Raw genomic sequence first — 20,497 nt, forward strand, 5'->3', positions numbered from 1 at the left:
TTAACCCCGGCCATAAGATTCTGCACAACCTGTGAATCAACCGTTTTTTGCATGTAAACCCATACTTTCTTCAGTTCCTCGACTGTCTTCACTACCTTAGGTCGTTTAAGAAGGTGCTGCTTCATAATCGCCCAGTACTTCTCGATGGGGCGGAGCTCCGGAGTGTTGGGAGGGTTGAACATTTTCGGCACGAAATTGACCTTATTGTCCGCATACCACTTCAGCACGTCCTTGGAGTAGTGGCATGAGGCCATATCCGGCCAGAAGATTGTTGGGACGTTGTGGGCCTTCAGGAGAGGAAGCAGCCGCTTCTGGAGGCACTCTTTTATGTACACCTGTCCGTTCATCGTGTCCTGGGTCACGAAAGGTGCACTCCGCTTCCCGCACGTGCAGATGGCTTGCCAAACCAGGAATTTCTTCGCAAATTTGGACATCTTCTGAGTACGGACATGCTCCGGAACGCTGAACTTATCCTTGGCCGTGAAAAACAGGTTGCCGGGGATCTGTTTGAAGTCGGCCTTCACATATGTTTCGTCGTCCATGATGCAGCATTCAACTTTCGTCAGCATGTTGAGGTACAACTTCCTGGCACGGGTTTTGGCGGACTTGTTCTGCTTCTCGTCGCGATTAGGGGCCTTTTGTACCTTGAACGTTCGAAGCCCAGCCTTAGTTTTGACCTTCTGGACAAAACTTCGGCTTAGGTGCAGCTTCTTAGCCACATCCCTAACGGAGGCGTTCGGATTTCGGTTAAAGGCCCCAACTACGCGGTTGTGATTTTTGGTGTTGTACGGAATACTTTTTCCTTCACTCCTGGGCTTCCGATCGGTGGTCAACCGTTCCTCGAACCGCTTAATCACTCGCGACACCGTGAAATTCGCGATTCCCAACGTTTTAGCGATGGAACGATGCGAGAGATCCTTGTTCTCGTGATGAATGCGCAAGATTTTATCACGCACGAGCTGTTCTTTCGACTCCATTTCCGCGAGTTTTGATCACAGGACTTTAAAACTTGCAGGATGTAAATAATGCACTATGAACTAAATCCACCCAAATTTTCATTACATTCTACCCAACGGTTAAAAAGTTAGAGCAATTTCATAGTGTGGCAATTTCATCGTGGACACCCTTTAATCGAGAAATTACCAGAGTCTCATAAGTCACACTTTTTGCGGTTGTGTACTTACACGGATATTCCTTGGGTTCTGTCCAATGGTAAGACATTTTAATTATTTTTTTTTTCTAATATGAACCTAGCACTTTTCGTTGTCAAATCATAACCGAATCGTATATATGTTGCTCTTTGAATCATGCACGACTTATTACTATGTATACCGAAAATTATAGGTTTTCCAAATCGTCCAGAACATCAGTTGATTTGTTCTACTAGATCAACCAAAACTGCCCAAGTAACAATTTCAGTTTTATCATAGTCTTGTAGACCATGATTTAGACTTGAAGAATACTTCAAACCCTCGATAAAACTTGCAATGTTACTTGGGTGCAATAATGTCTGTAGTATCGAAAAATGTCCAATCAGATTCAAAGAGTCTATGTGGATCATGCATGACCTATTTCCGAGTAATCCAAATGTTCAAGGTTCTTCAAATCGTCCTGGAGTTCAGATAATTTGATCTACTGCATCAACCGAGATTGGGACAATGTCTTTAGTATCGAAATATTTCCAGACAGATGCACAGTGTCTCTGTGGATCATGCATGAACTAGTGCCATGTATACCAGATGTTTTAAGTTCTCCAAATCGTTCTGGAGTTCAGATGATTTATTCTACTAGATCAACCATGACTGCACACTTAGAAATAACTAATTTTACACGTGACGGAATCCGTATTTGACATAAAAGATGAGACGTAAACAAACATGTCATGTAATATTAAGTGCTCCGAGACTGAAAAGTTCGTTGCTCAACGAAAAGTACGTTTGATTGAGCTATATTTTACGTCTTTTATGAATCAAATTTAGCAAATTTAGCTCAGAGCACCTAAATTTACATGAATTTTTCTAAGTGTGTGGGATAAAGTCGGTAGTATAGAAATATGTCCAAACAGATTCATAGTGCCTATATGGATATCGTTTAATTGTTTCCACGTATACCAGATGATCTAGGTTTGATTTGTTTTACTAGATCAACAAAGCCTGGGATAATATCTGTAGTATCGAAATATCGATTCGGAAATACTAGAAAATTTGGCATACACGGAAATAGGTTGGCATGATCCACATAGACACTGCAAATTTGTTTGGGCATATTTCGATACTACAGATATTGAATTAGTCTTGGGTGATGTAGTAGAAAAATAATCTGATCTCCAGAATGATTTCAGAACCTATAACATCTTGTATACGTAGCAATAGATCGGGTACAATCCACATAGACACTTTGAATCTGTTTGGACATATTTCGATAATACAGACATTATTGGAGTCTTGGTTTATATAGTAGAACAAATCAACTGAACTCCAGGACAATTTGGAGAACCTAAAAAAAATGCTAAAAAATGCTGAAAAATGCTATGTTCACATTGGAAAAAAGGAAAATGTCTCACATTGGACAGATCTCAGGGAATTTCCGTGTAAATCCGGTATGACTTATGGAATTGAGATCATTTCTCGATTATTTGCAGGGTGTTTGGTTTGAACCGGTAAAAAATTGAAAGCCAAATGAACAACAAAATTGATGACAGCAAAATAGTCCGGGACGGAAAGGTTACAATGAATTCCACAATTTTTGTGACAGCACATCAGTTCCTTTCGCGATTTTCGGGACATTATTTTATATTTCCGCGATTTTCGCGACTGAAAGTTTCTAATCCGCGACAAATCCGTGAAATTCGCGAAATCCGCGCCTGTTGTAATAACCATGAACATGGGACAATTATGCGTCCATCGACAGTATAGGAATTACTCCGATATTCAAGATGCCCTAGTACCAAAAAGATTGGGTGACAACAATATCAGCAAAATTTAATGAGAAAGATTTTACCCTAAATAATAGAATGCATTTATTATAAAGCTCAATAAGAGTACTCCTCCTGGCTACATCCATGACTAACAGTATCACAAATCAAGTCGAACAATTAATTAGGTTCTAAGAAACATTGATAAATTTGCATCCCTTCGGTTATGTATAGACGTTTCCGGCTATTCTCAACACAAAGTTCAATAAAAGAAACTATTTTTGCGCATTTAGGTAAAAAAAATATATGTACGTCGCTGATGAATTGACTACGCGACTAGCAGCAATGCAAAAGAACTGTCATTAGTGTCAACAGCAACAACAATAAATTGTGAAAGTCATGATTTCCGTAAAAGTCGGAAGTCAAACTTCCAAACTTTGATTTGGTGCTGGCGCCACAATATCTAGCATCTAAATACAACAAACACGGTAAATTATTAACGAAAGAGAAAATCGATAAAGCGAATCGATCAATTATACTTAGTACCTAATCCATTGTGCGGCTTGAAAGGTTGTTCGATAATCCTTTTGTTTTCCAGAATCTAAAAAAATGATTCTGTTCATTCCGTACTGGATACCTTATGAACTTCCCTCGAACAAAAAAATATGACTTCATAGCTTCACTTTTGAGCACTCCAAAAAAACTCAACAACTAAAATTTCAATAACTAATAGATACTGTTAAATTATCCTAAAATATTGATTGGAATACAGAACCGAACCCCGTCTCAAACAGAGACGAGCAATTCAAAAAATTAAAAACAAAACAAAATAAACGCACCTACCTCGATTTCCCCGGTGGCATCGAACAATACGGGGATGTATCATTAACGGAAATTGTGCTTGTTTTGGGCATTAAAAGCTACGGTCCCGTAATCAAGTGCATCAAGATCTAGAAGCGTTTGGGTGCGAGAGAAAATAGAGAGAAGTGATAAAATGAACGGAGTTAGTTTCGAAGTAGTTACAACATATCGTTCGGTCAGTTCAAAAATTTGAACCGATATGGAGGATGGCAGCACCAGGCATGTCAAGTAAAATCGAGGCTCGGTAAGACGTTTATTCGAACTGTGAAGCTGTACATTAAAAGAGGGGGACGTTCAAAAGGGAAGTTTTACAAATAGTGTAATAGCAGTCTCAGTCATAACGGTACCGATATTCCGGAAGATCCGCATGGTTGTGGTTACGTATCTTAACGAAACATATAAATATATATATACATATAAAAAAGAGTCCAATTTGGCTTCCGCCCTAGCTACATTCCAAGTTTTATTGGTGTTCTACAGAGTTTGATTAAACCAAAATTGTTTCGGTACATCATAATGAGTTTCCCAGTGCCGGGCGGATCTATTTGCTTTTTGCTGAAGGAAGTGTTACTACTACCTAAAGCTACAATAAATTTAAACAGCACTTTTCAGTGCTCAATATACCTACCTGTAAATTTTCTACCTTTTTCGACTCTTATTCCTCTTCGATCCTTGTTTGGACCCTACCCGAGGTAATCCTTCTTGGATATCGATTTGGAAAATTCGTCTTTGATCCTTCAGATTCTTATAGTAATCTGCTAGGAAGTCGATTTGGATAGTAAATTTACTGCTAGCATGGCGCCTAAGCGCAAAAGAAAACGGCAATCTCTTGAACCCCCTTCTAGTGAAATTAATTTGAGCAATCCAGATGATTTGCTCACGGATGATGAGAATGATCCATAATCCAGGAAAAAATTCTAGCAAACTTTCCCGGCTTAATGCCAAGAAGGAAAAGATTCCCCCTATTGTGATAACCACTTCCAATTTCTATGCTCTTCGCATGGAACTTTTGAACTTCGTGAAATTTAAGTTTTCACTGCAAATTGGCCGTTGGGGTGAATGCCGTGTATTGGCTGAAACCTTGGACGGATTCAAGTATCTTACTGAGAAGCAGCATAATTTGTGTAAGTTACGACACCAAAACTGAACGTGTGTTCAAGGTTGTCATGGAAGGACTGCCCAGTGGTGAATCCCTGGATCAGATCAAAGATAAACTGGCAAAATTACTTGGAGTTCTGCCAGTCCAAGTAATTAAAATGAAAATGAAATCCCGATCTGGCTATTCGAGCAACGGGATTTCTAATGATTTTAATTTAGTTCACTTCAAGTCTAGTGAACTAAACAACCTTCAGGTGAAAGTGGATCGGTTTAGAATGACTAACTTCATCGATTTTTTACAAAATAACGCAGCGCTCAGTCGAAAAAAAAAACACTACCATGCAAAATTAAAGAAATAAAATTGCTATCTCTAGCAATTTTTACAAGATTGAATTATTATTTAAAAGTTCAATTTTAGGACCACAATCATAGTGGTCGCTAACTAACATCAATTACACAAGTATTTCGTATGAAAGGGCATATTTCACTCCCGTAGATCGTTTCAAAATATTGTTAGGAACATTTCCTCCGAAGACAACTTATCTGTAGTATGCATTATTTCAATGCAAACCATTTTTTTTTTTGTAACGCAACTCCAAGCATTAGATTTCGTTTTCTTAAGTAATCAACTGGCTTTTGCATGTATCTGTGCGTAAGCATGCTCCAGTTTGATGAACAATGTGATTTGAAACGCTCGCACAAAACAGAGAACCGAAAAAAAAGCCACACGACGGGGCGATCCATGAATGAATTACCAAGAAAAAACCATCAGCACCGTTAGCAGGATCAAGCTCGCGCGTGACGTTTTCCATTCGCAATAATTGATGCATATTGTAAGATATCTATTGGTATTTCAATTCGAAATATTATGCGAAAATTACGGTAATTGAAAACGGATGCTATTCGGCATTATAAAATATGCGTTGTTATCGCAAGAACTCCATTATGAAAATACTTGAAAATAAATATTAAAGTATTTCTAAGTCGTGTGGGAAACGCGCGTATTTGTGAAATAATAAAAACAGTTGAAGTATACTCTGTGATTGTTTCAGCCTATTTGATGGAGGTTTTCTGACATATCTGGATATTTTTAAAGATAAATGGAACTATTTTAGAAATCACCTTTGTCATTGGTAAATGAAATATTTTTGAAATCAAAAGGTTCCTCAACATGTTGTTTCACAAGTATTTGAGGATATTCTGTAACAAAATTCAGCCTATTAGATGAAGATATTCTGTTATATCTTGGTATTTTTAAAAATAATTAGATAAATTGAACTATATCTTCAAATATTGTAGAAATCATCCACTTTTGCCATTGATCAATAAAATATTTTTTAACCAATTTGATCTTCAAATTTATCAAGTTGTATCAAAAGTATTTGAGAATATTTTGTAAAAATTTCAGCCTTTTTGATGAAGGTATTCTGATATATCTTGGTATTTTTAAAGATAATTAGATAATTTCACGAACTTCGGCATAACTTCTCTGAACTTCGGCAGTTCCCTGAACTTTAACAGGCCTTCCTTGAATTACGGCAGGACTTCTCTGAGGTTCGGCAGGCCTTTCCTGAACTTCGGAATGAGTTCCCTGAACTTCATCAGAACTTCCCTGATTTCCGAGAATTGAAATGAACGGACTTCCCTGAACTTCCCTGAGCTTCAGCAGGACTTCCCTGAACTTCGGTAGAACTTCTCTGAACTTCGGCACGAGTTCTCTGAACATTGGTAGGACTTCCCTATAGCTCGGAAAAACTTCCCTGAACATTGGCAGAACTTCCCTGAACTTCAACAGAACTTCTCTGAATTTCCGCAGAACTTCCCTAAACTTCAGCAAGACTCCCCTGAGCTTCGGAAGGACTTTCCTGAACTTCGGCAGGACTTTCGGCAGGGTTTCCTTGAACTTCATCAGAACTTCGCTAAAGTTCGGCAGGCCTTCCCTGAACTACGGCAAGACTTCCCTGAGCATTAGTAGGACTACCCTGAACTTGGAATCTAGGAATTGAAGTTGCCATTTCAGTAGTAGAATTATTATAATTATACAATAATATTGTGTTTACGAATGTGTTCAAAATTTCAATACTTCCCATTTTTTAATTTACAATGCTTGTTGGTATTGGTGCATTTTGAATTTGGTTGTGGTTTAAACGGGTGTGGATTCAGTATCAACGGAAAAGCATTAACTTTCACCTTCAGGCCTTAGAAAAAGCTAGCCTTATGCTCCATGTCCGAGAGAAGTGGGAACACTTCAGGAAGACTGGAGGAAATTTCCAAAACCTCACCCAGTGCCGTAAGTGCCAGGGATGGGGTCACGGAACAAAAAATTGCTACACGCCAGCTAAATGCATGAATTGTGGTGATTCCTGTCACGCAAAGGACGACTGTCCTGTGAAGGAAAAGCGAAATAAAGCGGCAAGCAAAGCAACCTACGACATAGTAAAAGCGTTTTTGAAAACATTATAGTTGCGCGCGCAGTGCAAATTTGTTCAAATATGTTTCAATTCAGCATGGATTCATCCGATGAGGAATATTTCGCTTGCTCAAGCACGATTTATTTCGTAATGAACAAGAAAAGAGAGTTGGTAGTTCACCCGATCAATCGAAATAGAAGGCGAGATGAGGAGTTCTTCAGATTGTAAGAAGATCTTCGTAAATATCCAGAGAAGTTTCGGTCATACACAAGAATGGATATAGACACATTCGATCTGAATTTGAATCTAGTGACAAACAAGATTATCAGTCCACTTGCGTTCGCAGGTGTCAAAACACAACACGAACAGCTCTGTCACTTTGCTGAACGCTGCACACCTCTTCGCATCGCTTTCACTATGATAGGTCTGGGCGATTCCCATAGAACGCTCATAGAGGGAGCTTTCACGCAAGCGCTTCGCTTATTGCCAACGCATCGAATCCGCTTCTACTATGTTGTCGGCCTAAGAAATTAAAATGTTCAAATTGTAGTGAAAACCACAAATCTAAGTTTTTGTAATGTAAGACTCGCAAAGCGATCCTACAATCTCGTTGTAAGCGACAGGTAGGAAACGCTCCACGTTTCCGGCCAGGTACTAATTCCTCTGCTATTGACAATGGTCAGCGAGGATCAAATTCTACATTCCGTAGCTACAAATATCACCCCTGCTTCAAATTTTTCATCTGTACCTACTCCCCTATTACAGCGGGTAGAAATCAAACTACTAACCAACGTATTTCTAACGGAAATTTTGAAAATTGACATGATGATATACTTAAAACTAACTACATGCTTGATGCTATTCAGGCTGAAATAAGATTTGCGAACAATATCGTCATGACTTTGAAATTCAGTAATTGATTTTAAATCATTAAATATTTTAAATTGGAATGCTCGATCTCTTAGAGATAATAAAGGCGAGCTATTTAACTTTTTGAGAGTTCATAACGTGCATAGGGTAGAGCGCTACTTCGTCGTAATCGCCCATTTCCGTTCTATCGATCAGAAAATATCAATAATATCAATGATTTCAACGTGCACAAATCAATAATAGGTTTGTTCCGATGCGCTAGCTCATTAGCTACAACATAAATCCTGTTAGAGCGCATAGTATGAATATTTACGCTCATTGTTGTCAAAACAAAAGAAGCGCTCCTAGCGAATCCCCTTTTTCTACGTTTATCCGTAGGACGAAGAAAATCTAATGGCGTTTCAATGCGTTAGGACGGAATTGAAACTCGTAGAACGAATTTAGAATCAAGAAGCAGTGTTAGATTTTAGACAATATCTCAACAATTTGTGACTCTTTATCAAATCCAACGGTACGTATGGAAATTTGCAAGTTATATTTGACAGAAATATTCCATTTTTTGTTTAAACTCGTTCAGCAAAAAGAGGTAAAGCGCGGGTTGTGCTTAGTAGGACGGAAATTAGTTCAAAAACCCTATTGCCGTTATAACTGAAACGTTCCTTAAGCCTGACCATAAGGTTAAGAAGGACGCAAATTATTTCATTTATAGAAATGATCGTCTTGATGGACCCTGTGGTGGCGTTGCCATCATGAACAATGGCGAATCAAACATAAAATTCGCCGGCGCCGGTGGTGTAGTGGTAAGCGTGACTGCTTTCTAACACCCCGATGGGTCTGGGTTAAATCCCAGCCGAGGTCGGTGGGATTTTTCTGAGGCATAAAAATCTCTGGTCACGTCTTCCTTCGGAAGGGAAGTAAAGTCGTTGGTCCCGGCTCATGTGTGTTGAATGGGTGCGATATCATACGGAGGTGTGGAAGCTGCCTTCCTGCACATTCGATTGCCGTCAATGGATGGCAATCGATGTCCGTCGGTGATTGGCACTAGATTGCGGAACAGAGACCGACGTTAAATAAAGGAAAGAAAAAAAAAAACAAAACATAAAATTCTTTCTTCATTTGAAACCAAACCCGAGCAAAGTCCAGCATCAAAATGACAGCAAATTGAAATCAAGATTTGATATCAACATCAAACTGAAATCATAATTTGATTTCAGTTTCGCAATTCACAAATTTGATACCAAATTTTGTTTTCATTTTGCTGTACATTTGCTCTTCAACAATATGTTGTTACGGGTTTGTTTTCATTGCCTTAGCATAACATCAAATTGAATACTTGTTTTGTTATCAACAGGAAAAATTGATATCAAATTTAGTTTTCAGTTTGCTCTCGCTGATAGCAGAAATAGTTTTCTATGTGATGTCACAGGAAGATTTTTTTGCTCTCAATTTTGATATTTTAACCGTTAAAACGACCAAAACGACAGCAACCTGAGCAATCATTATCAGCGAAATCACAACATCAAATTTAGATTTCAATTTGATCTCAAACTTTGCTCGGGAAGTTTTTGAAACTTTGGGAGTTTCTGTTGAAACAAAATTTGGACAACTTACGTTTATAGCTGCCTATTTGCCATTCCAATGTGTAGCCCAGCAAAAGAATTTTCTCAAGGGTGACCTTCAGAAACTTACCCGTCATAGGTCTAAATTCTTCATTATTGGTGATTTTAATGCAAAACACCGCTCATGGAATAATGCTCAAAGCAATTCCAATGGTAATATTCTGTTTGATGATTGTTCTGCAGGTTATTACACTATTCAATATCCAAACAGTCCAACATGCTTTTCTTCTGCAAGAAATCCCTCAACTATTGATTTGGTATTAACTGATTCATGTCAACTTTGTAGCCAATTGGTTACCCATGCTGACTTCGGTTCTGATCACCTTCCAGTAACTTTTGAAATATCCCAAGAAATAATTTCTAATCCCAACAGCTCTATTTGCAATTACCATAGAGCTGATTGGGAGCAATATCGAACATTTATAGAATATAACTTCCATCCGAACATTCTTTTGCATACCAAAGATAAAATTAATTATGCTCTTGAATCTACTGACTACCTCTATAGTTGAAGCAAGAGCTGCCGTGGGTAGATCACCTTTTCGTGGTACGTTACGGGATGTAAGATCTACCACGGATTCCTAGTTCTGAGCCTTGTTGATAGTGAAAAGACTCGGCTTTGTCCAGCGAGGATAATCTTGAAACAAGGAATAAATGAGTTAGTTAGTCTTTATCTATGTGATTTTTATCTCCTATTTTCTCTAGTTTAAAATGGTTAAGACTAGGATTCTGATGCATGGTCATAATCGGTGTCATTCCTTAATTTTGTTGCTAAGGAATCCAATTTTGACTGACAAAGGGGCGCGCCTTTGGAGGGTGTTTCAACACTCCGAAGGGTATAAATAGCGGGACCTTTCAATTAGAGTCGGATCCTAGCGATAAATGCAAGAATGACAACTGTAAAAAAAATCGAATACTTCATCATTTCTCAATAGTAATGGAGTAATAAGACATGCACTAAACATCCCAAGTAACAATTCTGCAATCATTTGGCATCCACTCTGATTTATGATGGTTTTATAATGGCAATGAATAATCCATTAAAGTTTAAATACAGCATTTCACAGTGTAAAACGTTCCTGCTTAGTAGTTCACCTTTTTGCTGTTTTAAAAACCTTTTACGAGAAGTCAAAAACTGTCTTGTTTTAAAATTAAATTTAAAGTAGTTCTCAATCCCAAAATACTCTAAAACCTGTTCTATCATTATAAAAGCAATCATAAAACCATTAGGTTTTAAATGAGAGTAAAAGACATATATTGTTGCCTTTTAGTCTTTTAAAAGTGTATCATAAAATCTCCTCTAACGGCGCCGGTGGTGTAGTGGTAAGCGTGATTACCTCTCACCCCAGCAGGCCTGGGTTCAATCCCAGTCGGCGCCGCCGGGATGTTCTGAGGCATAACATCTCTGATCACGTCTTCCTTCGGATGGGAAGTAAAGCCGTTGGTCCCCGGTTCATGAGTTGATGGGTCGATAGGTAGGGTCCAGGTGTGGGAGCTGCCTTCCTGGCACGTCGGTAGCATTGGTGCTCAGCACGGAAAACAAGATCGACGGAAAAAAACAAACCAAAGGAACATAAAATCTCCTCTGTTTACAAATTGAAATTTAAGGATGGATCCCCATAGTGAATAAAAACCAAATTTATGACAAGGATATCTAAAAGGATAAACGAAGTTGGAGGAAAAATTCAAGCGATGCTAACGACCGAAAGGAAGTCCATTTCAGTAAAATTTAGTTCTTTAGCACGTCCGGTGGAACGGGTACCATCAACGACTGATCATCTGGTGGAGAAGAGTGAAATGAGGGTGGTCCTCAAATTCATAAAACATTGTCAAAACAGCCTGAAAACAGACCAGACCTTGCGAATAGATGAAGAAAGGAATAACTTGCGTCAGTACCGATAGCAAACCACTGAAACTGTCAGTTAGCGGGCACTAGTTGGTTTCCGATCCATAGCTGCGATTTTATTCGGCGAAAGGGTCATCACTTGGAAAAAAAATCATTCAACCGTACATTCCTGCATCGTTTGATGGTGCACTTCCAGAACCATCCGGAAGATGGGGATCTTTTCGAATGATCGAGGTTACAGCTGTGCGAAATGCGAAATGTTGTGAACACTTTCTGAGTAACTGCTTCCAAGCCATCGGGAAAGAATCGCCCGGAAGAACGCTGAATCGCACAGCGCAACTATCGAAAGATAAACAAACTTTGGCGTTTAACATTTTGTAGGCAACATTGCCGCCATAAATCAAAACGGATTAGGATCAAGTAAAATGGCTTTAGATAAATACAATTCAGTCTACAAGTTTTCTTCATAAAAGCCATTTCAAAACCTTATGAATTTGTTAAGGATTTCTTGAAAGCAAAATAACTTTTTCACAAATGGCCCATAAAATCAACTTTTATGCCTCCGAAATATTACAATTATTCTGTTTTATTTTACAATCTTCGATTTTCAATCTTATTCAACTTTATTTTAGTTAATTTAGCAATGAGAAAATATTTAGAATGCAAAAATCATGAGAAACAAAAATCTTGGCTAAGCTTAATGATCGATTTTTTCTTAATGTAACATAATTAGTAAAAATCGATGCTTTCCGTGGGCGGACTAAAGTTTTTCGATGTTTTCGCGTACATTTCACATCACACTTTATATGGCATCTAAAACTAGGCCACTTTATGAGAACTATTTTATAATTTTGGAAATTCGGCAGGATTTTTATACGATCAGTATTTATTTTAATTATTTTGATAAAATCGGATGGTATTTATGAATGCTTTTTTATCTTGATTGTTGTTTTTCTAGTGAAGCAGCTAGGGTAAATGGCTCGGATAATGATTTTAATTGTTGCCAAATAGCTTTTATTGTAGCTCAAATACGGTTTTGAAATGGATCTCAATGCGTTTATCGTACAACCATTTTGCAGTAGTAAATCAATCTTGAAGAGCTTCGAAAATATACCCTTCAGAACCTTCTCCAGGGTGGGCCAACTAGACAGATTCTAGCATCAATGAGGTTTTGGTGGATGCATCAATGGCAAAGCAGTCTTGACCAGGGTTTTATGAATGTTGTTTTATAGTAGCTTTGAAGTATTTTATAAAACATAAAATGTTACTTGGGAAAGAACACGGGATATACTACAATAGATCAAATTAATGGTCGCAGTGGTGTTAGGTCCCGAACAGAAGAAAAAAAGAGCTCCCTCAGTACCAAAATGCGAGGTTAAATTCGATTCAATTATTATAGACGATGATCTTCAGCTCTTGATCCGTCTTAAAAATGTCCGTAGCAGACAATATCAAAGAACACGCGATCCTACCATGAAAGTTATCTAGCGGAATTTGCAAAAACAAATTAAAAAGCGATTCTCTGTCCTGAGGAACAAAACTTTTGAAAATAATGTTTCTAAATTAGACCCGAGTTTCAAACCCTTTTGGAAACTCACAAAAATTTTGAAAAAACCTCAAAAGCCTATTCCAGCACTTAAAGAGGGTGGTAAAATTTTGATCACAAATTTGGAAAAAGCTCAGAAACTTGCTAAGCAATTCGAGAGTTCCCATAATTTCAGTTTGGGTCTTACTAGTAACTATTGAGAATCAGGTTGTTCGGGATTATCTGAATATTTTCTCTCTGGAAAATATTTGCGATGATTCCTGGGGAACTGATTTGGACGAAGTAAGATCTTTAACTAAAAAGTTTTAAAATATGAAAGCTCCAGGTGATGATGGAATTTTTTATATCCTCATCAAAAAACTCCCAGAGAGTACACCTCGTCTTTCTTGGTAAAATTATTTAACAGATGTTTCCATTTGGCATACTTTCCTGATAAATGGAAAAATGCAAAAGTTGTTCCAATTTTGAAGCCGGATAAAAATCCAGCTGAAGCTTCTAGCTACCGTCCAATAAGTTTGCTTTCTTCAATATGTAAACTTTTTGAATAGATAATTTTAAATAGAATGATGCATCACATCAATATGAACTCAATTTTTCCAGATGAGCAGTTTGGATTTCGCCATGGGCATTCAACTACTCATCAACTCTTAAGAGTTACCAATTTTATTCGTTCAAACAAATCTGAAGGCTGCTCAACTGGAGTTGCTCTTCTAGACATAGAAAAAGCATTCGACAGTGTTTGACATTAAGGTTTGATTGCTAAATTGAAAAAGCTTAATTTTCCACTTTATATTATGAAATTAGTTCAGAATTATTTAACTGACAGAACTCTGCAGGTAAATTACCAAAATTCCAAATCTTGTCGACTACCTGTTAGTGCAGGAGTTCCTCAGGGTAGCACTCTTGGGCCTATATTGTATAACATTTTCACTTCGGACCTCCCTGATTTGCATCAGGGTTGCCACAAATCTTTGTTCGTTGATGACACAGGCATTTCCGCTAAAGGAAGAAGTTTTCGTGTTATTTGCAGCAAACCTAGTAGTAGACACATAGTCACTATGAACGGAGTTCCAATTTCCTGGTCAAACCAAGTGAAATATCTTGGATTAGTACTTGAAAAAAAATTAACTTTTAAAGATCACATTGAGGGCATTGAAGCCAAATGTAACAAATACACTGGAGTCGCTTTTTACGCGGGTGATACGTCCCGCGTAAAAAAAAACCGCGTAAAAAAAAACCGCGTAAATTCCGGAATCCGCGTAAAAAAAAACCGCGTAAATTCCGAAATCCGCGTAAAAAAAAACCGAGTAAAAAAAGACCGTGTAAGAAAAAAACGCGTAAAAAGCGATATACCGCGTAAATCCTGAAATCCGCGTAAAAAAAACCAAAATCCGCGTAAAAAAAAACCGCGTAAATTCCGGAATCCGCGTAAAAAAAAACCGCGTAAATTCCGAAATCCGCGTAAAAAAAAACCGCGTAAAAAAAAACCGTGTAAAAAAAAACCGCGTAAAAAGCGACTCCAGTGTATATAAAATGTTTGTATCCTCTTATAAACAGGAAATCCAAACTTTACCTGACGAATAAACTTAATATTTAAACAAGTTTTTGGACCGGCCATGCTTTACGCTGTGCCAATATGGTCTAATTATTGCACTACCAGGAAAAAAGTACTTCAAAGGATTCAGAACAAAGTTCTGAAGATGATTTTGAAGTTGCCTCCCTGGTACAGTACTACCGAGGTACATAGAATTTCGAATGTTGAGACTTTTAGAACAAATGTCCAACAAAATTATTAATAATTTCAGGCAAAAATCCCCAATTGCAACGATTAATTCCCTTTATACTTAGATAAGATTTAGTTTTAGTTTTAAGGTTTCAATTGTTATACTGACATGCAGGTTTAAAAACCTTCTTTAAAATAGTAATTGCCAAGGCAGGAACAATGTAAAAACACTTAAATATATATCATAACAATTAAGGCTGGTAACCCGAGCAAAGTCGGTTAACAAAATGAAAGCAAATCGATAATAAAGTTTGCAGTTCCTATCATAATGAAAATATATTTTGATTTCAATTGTCGAGACATAAGTCTGATATCATATTGTGCTTTCATTATGCAGTCAAGCCTTTTAAAATGAAAGCAACTTAACTTGAAGTTCTGCTGTTAACGTCTTGTTTAAAAGTTAATTTAAGTTCATCTGTCGTTGAACTAACGATTATTGTTTATTTGTTTTGTTTAACACATTTTAGGTCATTTGAAACTTGCCCGGGTGAGATTTAAGCTCAAGTCTTTCAGCATGAGAAGCATGGATGCTAACCATTTACACCAGGCCCGTATTCAGTTAAACATTATGAATGCAAAATCAGAAATCGATTTGATTTTATTGAAAGCAGGATTAGTTTTTCGTTTGATTCAACAGTGTAAAATTCTGCTCTCATTTTTGCTGTGTTAACCGTTAAGTCAACCAAAATGAGATCAACTGGAGTATTCAAAATAAGTTACATCATAACAGCAAAATTTGATTTCAATTTGATCTCAAGCTTTGCTCGGGAAGTTACTACAGTAACTGGAGCACCTAGGTTAAAATGAAATTTATTTTGAATTTGGAACAAATAAAGAGTTAAAAAAATCTAACTGGACATCATATAAACACTGCATCTAATTGTTAATTGAAACACGCACTTCAAAAGGTTGACGTTGAAAACAACACTTAATATGAAATTCGGCTAACGTTGCAAAACAATTATCAAGTCACAAAGCAGTTCAATTTCGGGCTATGCCATAGACATTGCAATCTCCATAAGATCCTGTGGAAAATTTAGATAAAATTCAAACGACAACCTAGAAAATACCTCGGAAATTATCTCACCATCCCAAGTACACAAGCCGCCCGCAGATTGTCATCATCAGCAGCAACAACGCTTTGATAACAACAACTGTGCGTGTTTCAACTCAAAATCTGCCATCGTGTGTTTATAGTTTTTTTTTTTATTTTATTTCGCTCGATTCACAATATGGGTTCAATTTACCTTCGCAACGGCAACGCCGATAACAGATTTCAAATGTTCATGTGTGTTTTGTATTGGTTGGTTGATGGGTCGATTAGTGAAAGGATGAAACAATTTAGGAATATAAAATAAAACAAAACGTGGTTTGTATTGCTACCGTGTTAATACGAAAAGTTCGTAGAAGTACCATTAATAAAAGAACAACGGTATCTGGGGCAGTATTAACTAACAAGCACAGAAAAACAGACATAACATGTTCAATATGTCTTACTGTAAAACATCGTCGCTAAAACACTACCGCCATCTCTGTTGAGTACACTGTGACGGGCAGTACGCTCAACAGATGGCGGTACTGTGTATACATCAAATTGTGTTATGTCTGTTTGTCTGTGCAAAAAAGGATAAACATACCGATAACAAGCATAATTATAATACTTCGTAGGTGATAACACTGTATCACAAAACAAAATCAGTGAATGTACTGACTGATTGACTATGAAATGATATTTGTTATGAATATGGACTGAGCATGCAATGGAAAGTGTGAAAAATTAGAAAACCCGCGCTGTCGTGAGAGTAATTCCATAACAGCAAAGAACCGAAAACTAATGAATGGGGGTGAGTATTGACTGAGAGAGAGAGAGAGAGAAAGTAGATAAAATGATAAATAGGAATAAAACACACGTTTACAACCACACAGTTCGTTTCAAGTTTCGTGTTGCTTCACTCGTTTTCTGTTAACATACCGATTTGCTGACCATAGAATGTTGTATACCTTGTGGTGGTGGCGCTGTGACAGCGGAGACAGGTGGTACGGCGACTGACGGTGGCGGGGGGCCACTGGGCGGCCCGTGCGATCCAGCACTGTGCGGTGCCTCGAGCGGTGTTGTACTATGTGCTTGTTGTAATCCACCTGAATAATAGCCGCCATTTATACCAGCTATAAGTTTTTTATCTTTGTTTTAATGTTATTGGTAGTTCAACTCATCCATCAAAAAGCAAAAATTGTTTTTGATAGGAACATTGAGGACTCGGCCGGCCACTACCGGCCATACTAACCTTCAGAGTATCCTCCGGCGCCGCCGCCCGTCGACGATCGTAGGAAGTATTCCTTGTTCACGCAGTTCCGAAGACAGTCCGGAATATTGCCGATTATTGCCCGCCGGATTTCACTGGCTGCCATCTCGCGCAGTTCGGTCGTAGCTGCCTCGCTGTAGAAGGCGGCATGGGGCGTACACAGTAGGTTGGGGGCGTCTTTCAGGGCACCCTTTATTGGTTATGAAAGTAGAATAAACGAGGGGGAAAACTTCAGTTGGCACATTTTCCTATCAAACAGGACAAGGAAACAACGATGTGTAGTGTTAGAGATGTTAGTTACTTGCTACATTCTATTCTATGATTGACTACTTCGAAATGGCCGAAACATGAAAGTGATTCGTTGAGTCGGACGTTGGCATAATAAGTGAGTACACTTTTTTTTTAACGTCTCTGAGAACTCAAAACTACTGACTAAATACGCCAACAACCGACATTCAACAACAATGGAAACGTGTTAGTTGTGTTACACTGTTCTATGGTTAGGTTCGGGTGTTCACTCCCAGAGCCCAACAGAGCCTCTGGGATCCCTGTCCTGTAACCCAAAACATGACTAGATGAACGCAATGATGAAGATGATACGAAATTTTGCTGATGGCGACAATGTGCAACATGGAAATGTGTCTCGTTTCTTTAGGAAGGTACGATAAATTTAATTAAACGCCAAAACTACTCTCTTTATATCCGGTACTTTACGACCGAGACTTCAGTTCTTATGCTTTCTTTGTTGCATCTGCACAATCATGCTCGCCACAGGCAGGTGCGCTCGCCTCTTCCTTCCATGCTCTCTCTTTTTAGACATCCTTTTTTGGAATCATAATTGAAATGTGATCACATTGTGCGGAGCAAATACTCTATCTATCTATTCGTTTTTTTTTGAGGCTATACATGTATACACCAGGTGGACAACATTATAGTTGCAGGTGCACAACAGTAGAAGTATTGGGCGGGAAGAAAGAGAACGGAAAACCACAAACATAAACCACAACAGACATAGAGGAAAATTTAGAATCTAAATAGTAAATAAACCTGAAATACATTGTATGGCTCATTCTCATGAACATCTAACGCGGCCGCCCGGATTCGGCCTTGTTTCAGCGCGTGGGCTAGCGCTTCGTCGTCGACCAGTCCGCCGCGGGCTGTGTTCACTAGAAATGCACCGGGTCTCATCTGAAAAAAAAGACAAAAATGAAAGCGAAAGAGGCATTTAGTTGGAGGTTATTGCCGAAATAGAAAACAATGTGTGAACTTAGATTGTATAAGCAGTTAGCCCCCGCCCCCCTATACTCAAAACCAAAACAAAAATATGTTATCTTATTAGTTTAGTGATTTTCAAGCTTTGTTGATTGCGCCCACAGTGAGAAATTCCATTCCACTCGCGACCCACCATAGAAAAGCAAAACTGGCCTTAATAATGTGAAAAATCCTTCAAAACCATGCTCGCAAGCATTACGCGAGAAATTGAACAACTTTCTTAATTTTCGAATGATTTTTACTACGGTTTACAAAACGCCGTTTTTACTTTGACTTTATTTTCAGGAATGGACTAGAAAACAAGAACCGGATATGAAAAGCAAAAATGAATGAATAGGTACTAGTACATTTGTTTAAATGTGTTCTGGTTATTGAAATTATCTTGAAGGAAGTCGAATAGGATGATCGGTAACATCCTCAAAACCAGCCACGAACAGGAAATGAAATGATCCAAATTCCAATGTGCTATACAGTGCTTTCCCGATTTTGTCAGCCCCTTCTCAAATGTTAGGGCTGACAAAAACGGGAAAAATGTCCCATGATTTTTTTGATCAAAATTATTGAATAATAATGAAATTCTTATAGGGTAAGGGGTGCTATGGGATAATATGACCAGCAGTGCTTATTAACGTGTTTTTCAAAACAAATTTAATGGAGTTTCACCCGTAATCACTAGAAGAGCTGCAGCCATCTGGAAAATTGTTTGTATCAATTTATCTTTTAATATTACGAGAAAAAACGCTGTTGGTAATAAAACACCGGGGTGCGTTTTACCCCTCCTTGTCCTACATATGGCTATTATTTGTAAAACTCTTCTTAACCATCAAATAACTAGAATTATTGAATCAATTTTCCATTGACGATAGTGAAATATGTATTAACTTTCAAAGCAGAGAACATGAGGGGGGGGGGGAGTTAAAAGCCAGACCTGTATCGAAGTTGACACGAGTTGGTATCCACTAGTTGCCTAGTGCAGCTCCACTAAAACCCATTCCATCCTCTGCCTGGATCCCCCCGGGACCACGGTGAAGCGATTACTTCGAGTGGGTTGTGCTCATGCACTTCTCATACTCTCAGTGCTAGCTGGCGTTGCTAGATCACTACTCATCTCTCCATTTCAAGTGTCTTCCTCTGGACATATTTCATCGACGAAATTCTCCACGTTAAGGACGGGCATCTCCCTTGACAAAACTGTCTCGAACCTTGGACAATCAAAGACCAAATGCTCCGGCGTTTCATCCACGTTGCCACACTGCGGACAGAGGGGTGACGCTGCGTGTCCGAACCGATGCAGGTATTTCCTGAGGCAGCCGTGGCCAGACAGGAACTGCGTCAGATGATGGTTGACTTCTCCGTGTTTTAGGTTCACCTAGGTCGAAAGAATCGGTAATAACCGATGTGTCCATCTACCGTTATCCACCGTGTTCCACTCCTATTGCCTCTTTGCCAAAGACTCCGCTTTCACCACGGTAGAGTACGGCTTCTCTCCGACCGTAGCACTCGCTGTTCTCCGCCGGGTGACGCTGATAGGTATACTGCTTCCGATGAGATGGTTATGTATGCATTCACGACTCGCATGGCCATTAGTCGAAACGTACTGCTCACTTTCCTTTGGGTCTGCTTCGTTTCCAGTGCTGCAAACCAGGCTGGACCTCCATTCTAGCTAGATGGCCTTCGAAGCATTCTCACAGACATATTCGACGTGGCTGGTGAAGTTCAACCGGTCATCGATCATAACTCCCGAGACAAAGGCGTGCGTTGGACCAAGGATGGAGCCTTGTGGACCTCCCGCTGTGATCCTAATCGATCTCTGTCCTATGTCTGTCTCGTAGACCAGAACCAGGTTTTGGAAGTAGCTCAGAATCCTGTACAGGTAGTCAAGGACCTTCATTCTATGCAGCGCTTTGGCAATGGCTTTCCAGCTGCACTGTTGAACGCATTCTTGACGTCGATCGTTATCACGGCGCAATATCG

General features: G+C 38.7%; 1 protein-coding gene across 13 annotated transcripts in view; it reads right to left on the reverse strand.

Moving 5' to 3' along the window:
* CtBP (C-terminal binding protein) overlaps positions 1-20,497 on the reverse strand; it is a 226,384-nt gene that overhangs the window by 13,401 nt on the left and 192,486 nt on the right. For 2 of the 13 annotated variants that reach the window (XM_065216364.1, XM_065216362.1), the window contains exons 4-7: positions 18,299-18,439; positions 17,234-17,441; positions 16,950-17,129; positions 3,758-3,864 (exon numbers count right to left, since the gene is read on the reverse strand). In XM_065216364.1, coding sequence (XP_065072436.1) covers positions 3,800-3,864; positions 16,950-17,129; positions 17,234-17,441; positions 18,299-18,439 — 594 coding nt within the window. In that variant the 3' untranslated portion in view covers positions 3,758-3,799. Of the gene's footprint in view, positions 1-3,753; positions 3,865-16,920; positions 17,130-17,233; positions 17,442-18,298; positions 18,440-20,497 lie in introns of all 13 variants that reach the window. The other 11 variants (XM_065216365.1, XM_065216363.1, XM_065216357.1 and 8 more) reach the window with 8 other exon arrangements.

Source organism: Ochlerotatus camptorhynchus, unplaced genomic scaffold (assembly GCF_037179485.1).
Source record: "Ochlerotatus camptorhynchus isolate MF236.1 unplaced genomic scaffold, CSIRO-AGI_Acam_v1.1 ptg000062l, whole genome shotgun sequence".
In the NCBI taxonomy this organism is placed as follows: domain Eukaryota; kingdom Metazoa; phylum Arthropoda; class Insecta; order Diptera; family Culicidae; genus Ochlerotatus; species Ochlerotatus camptorhynchus.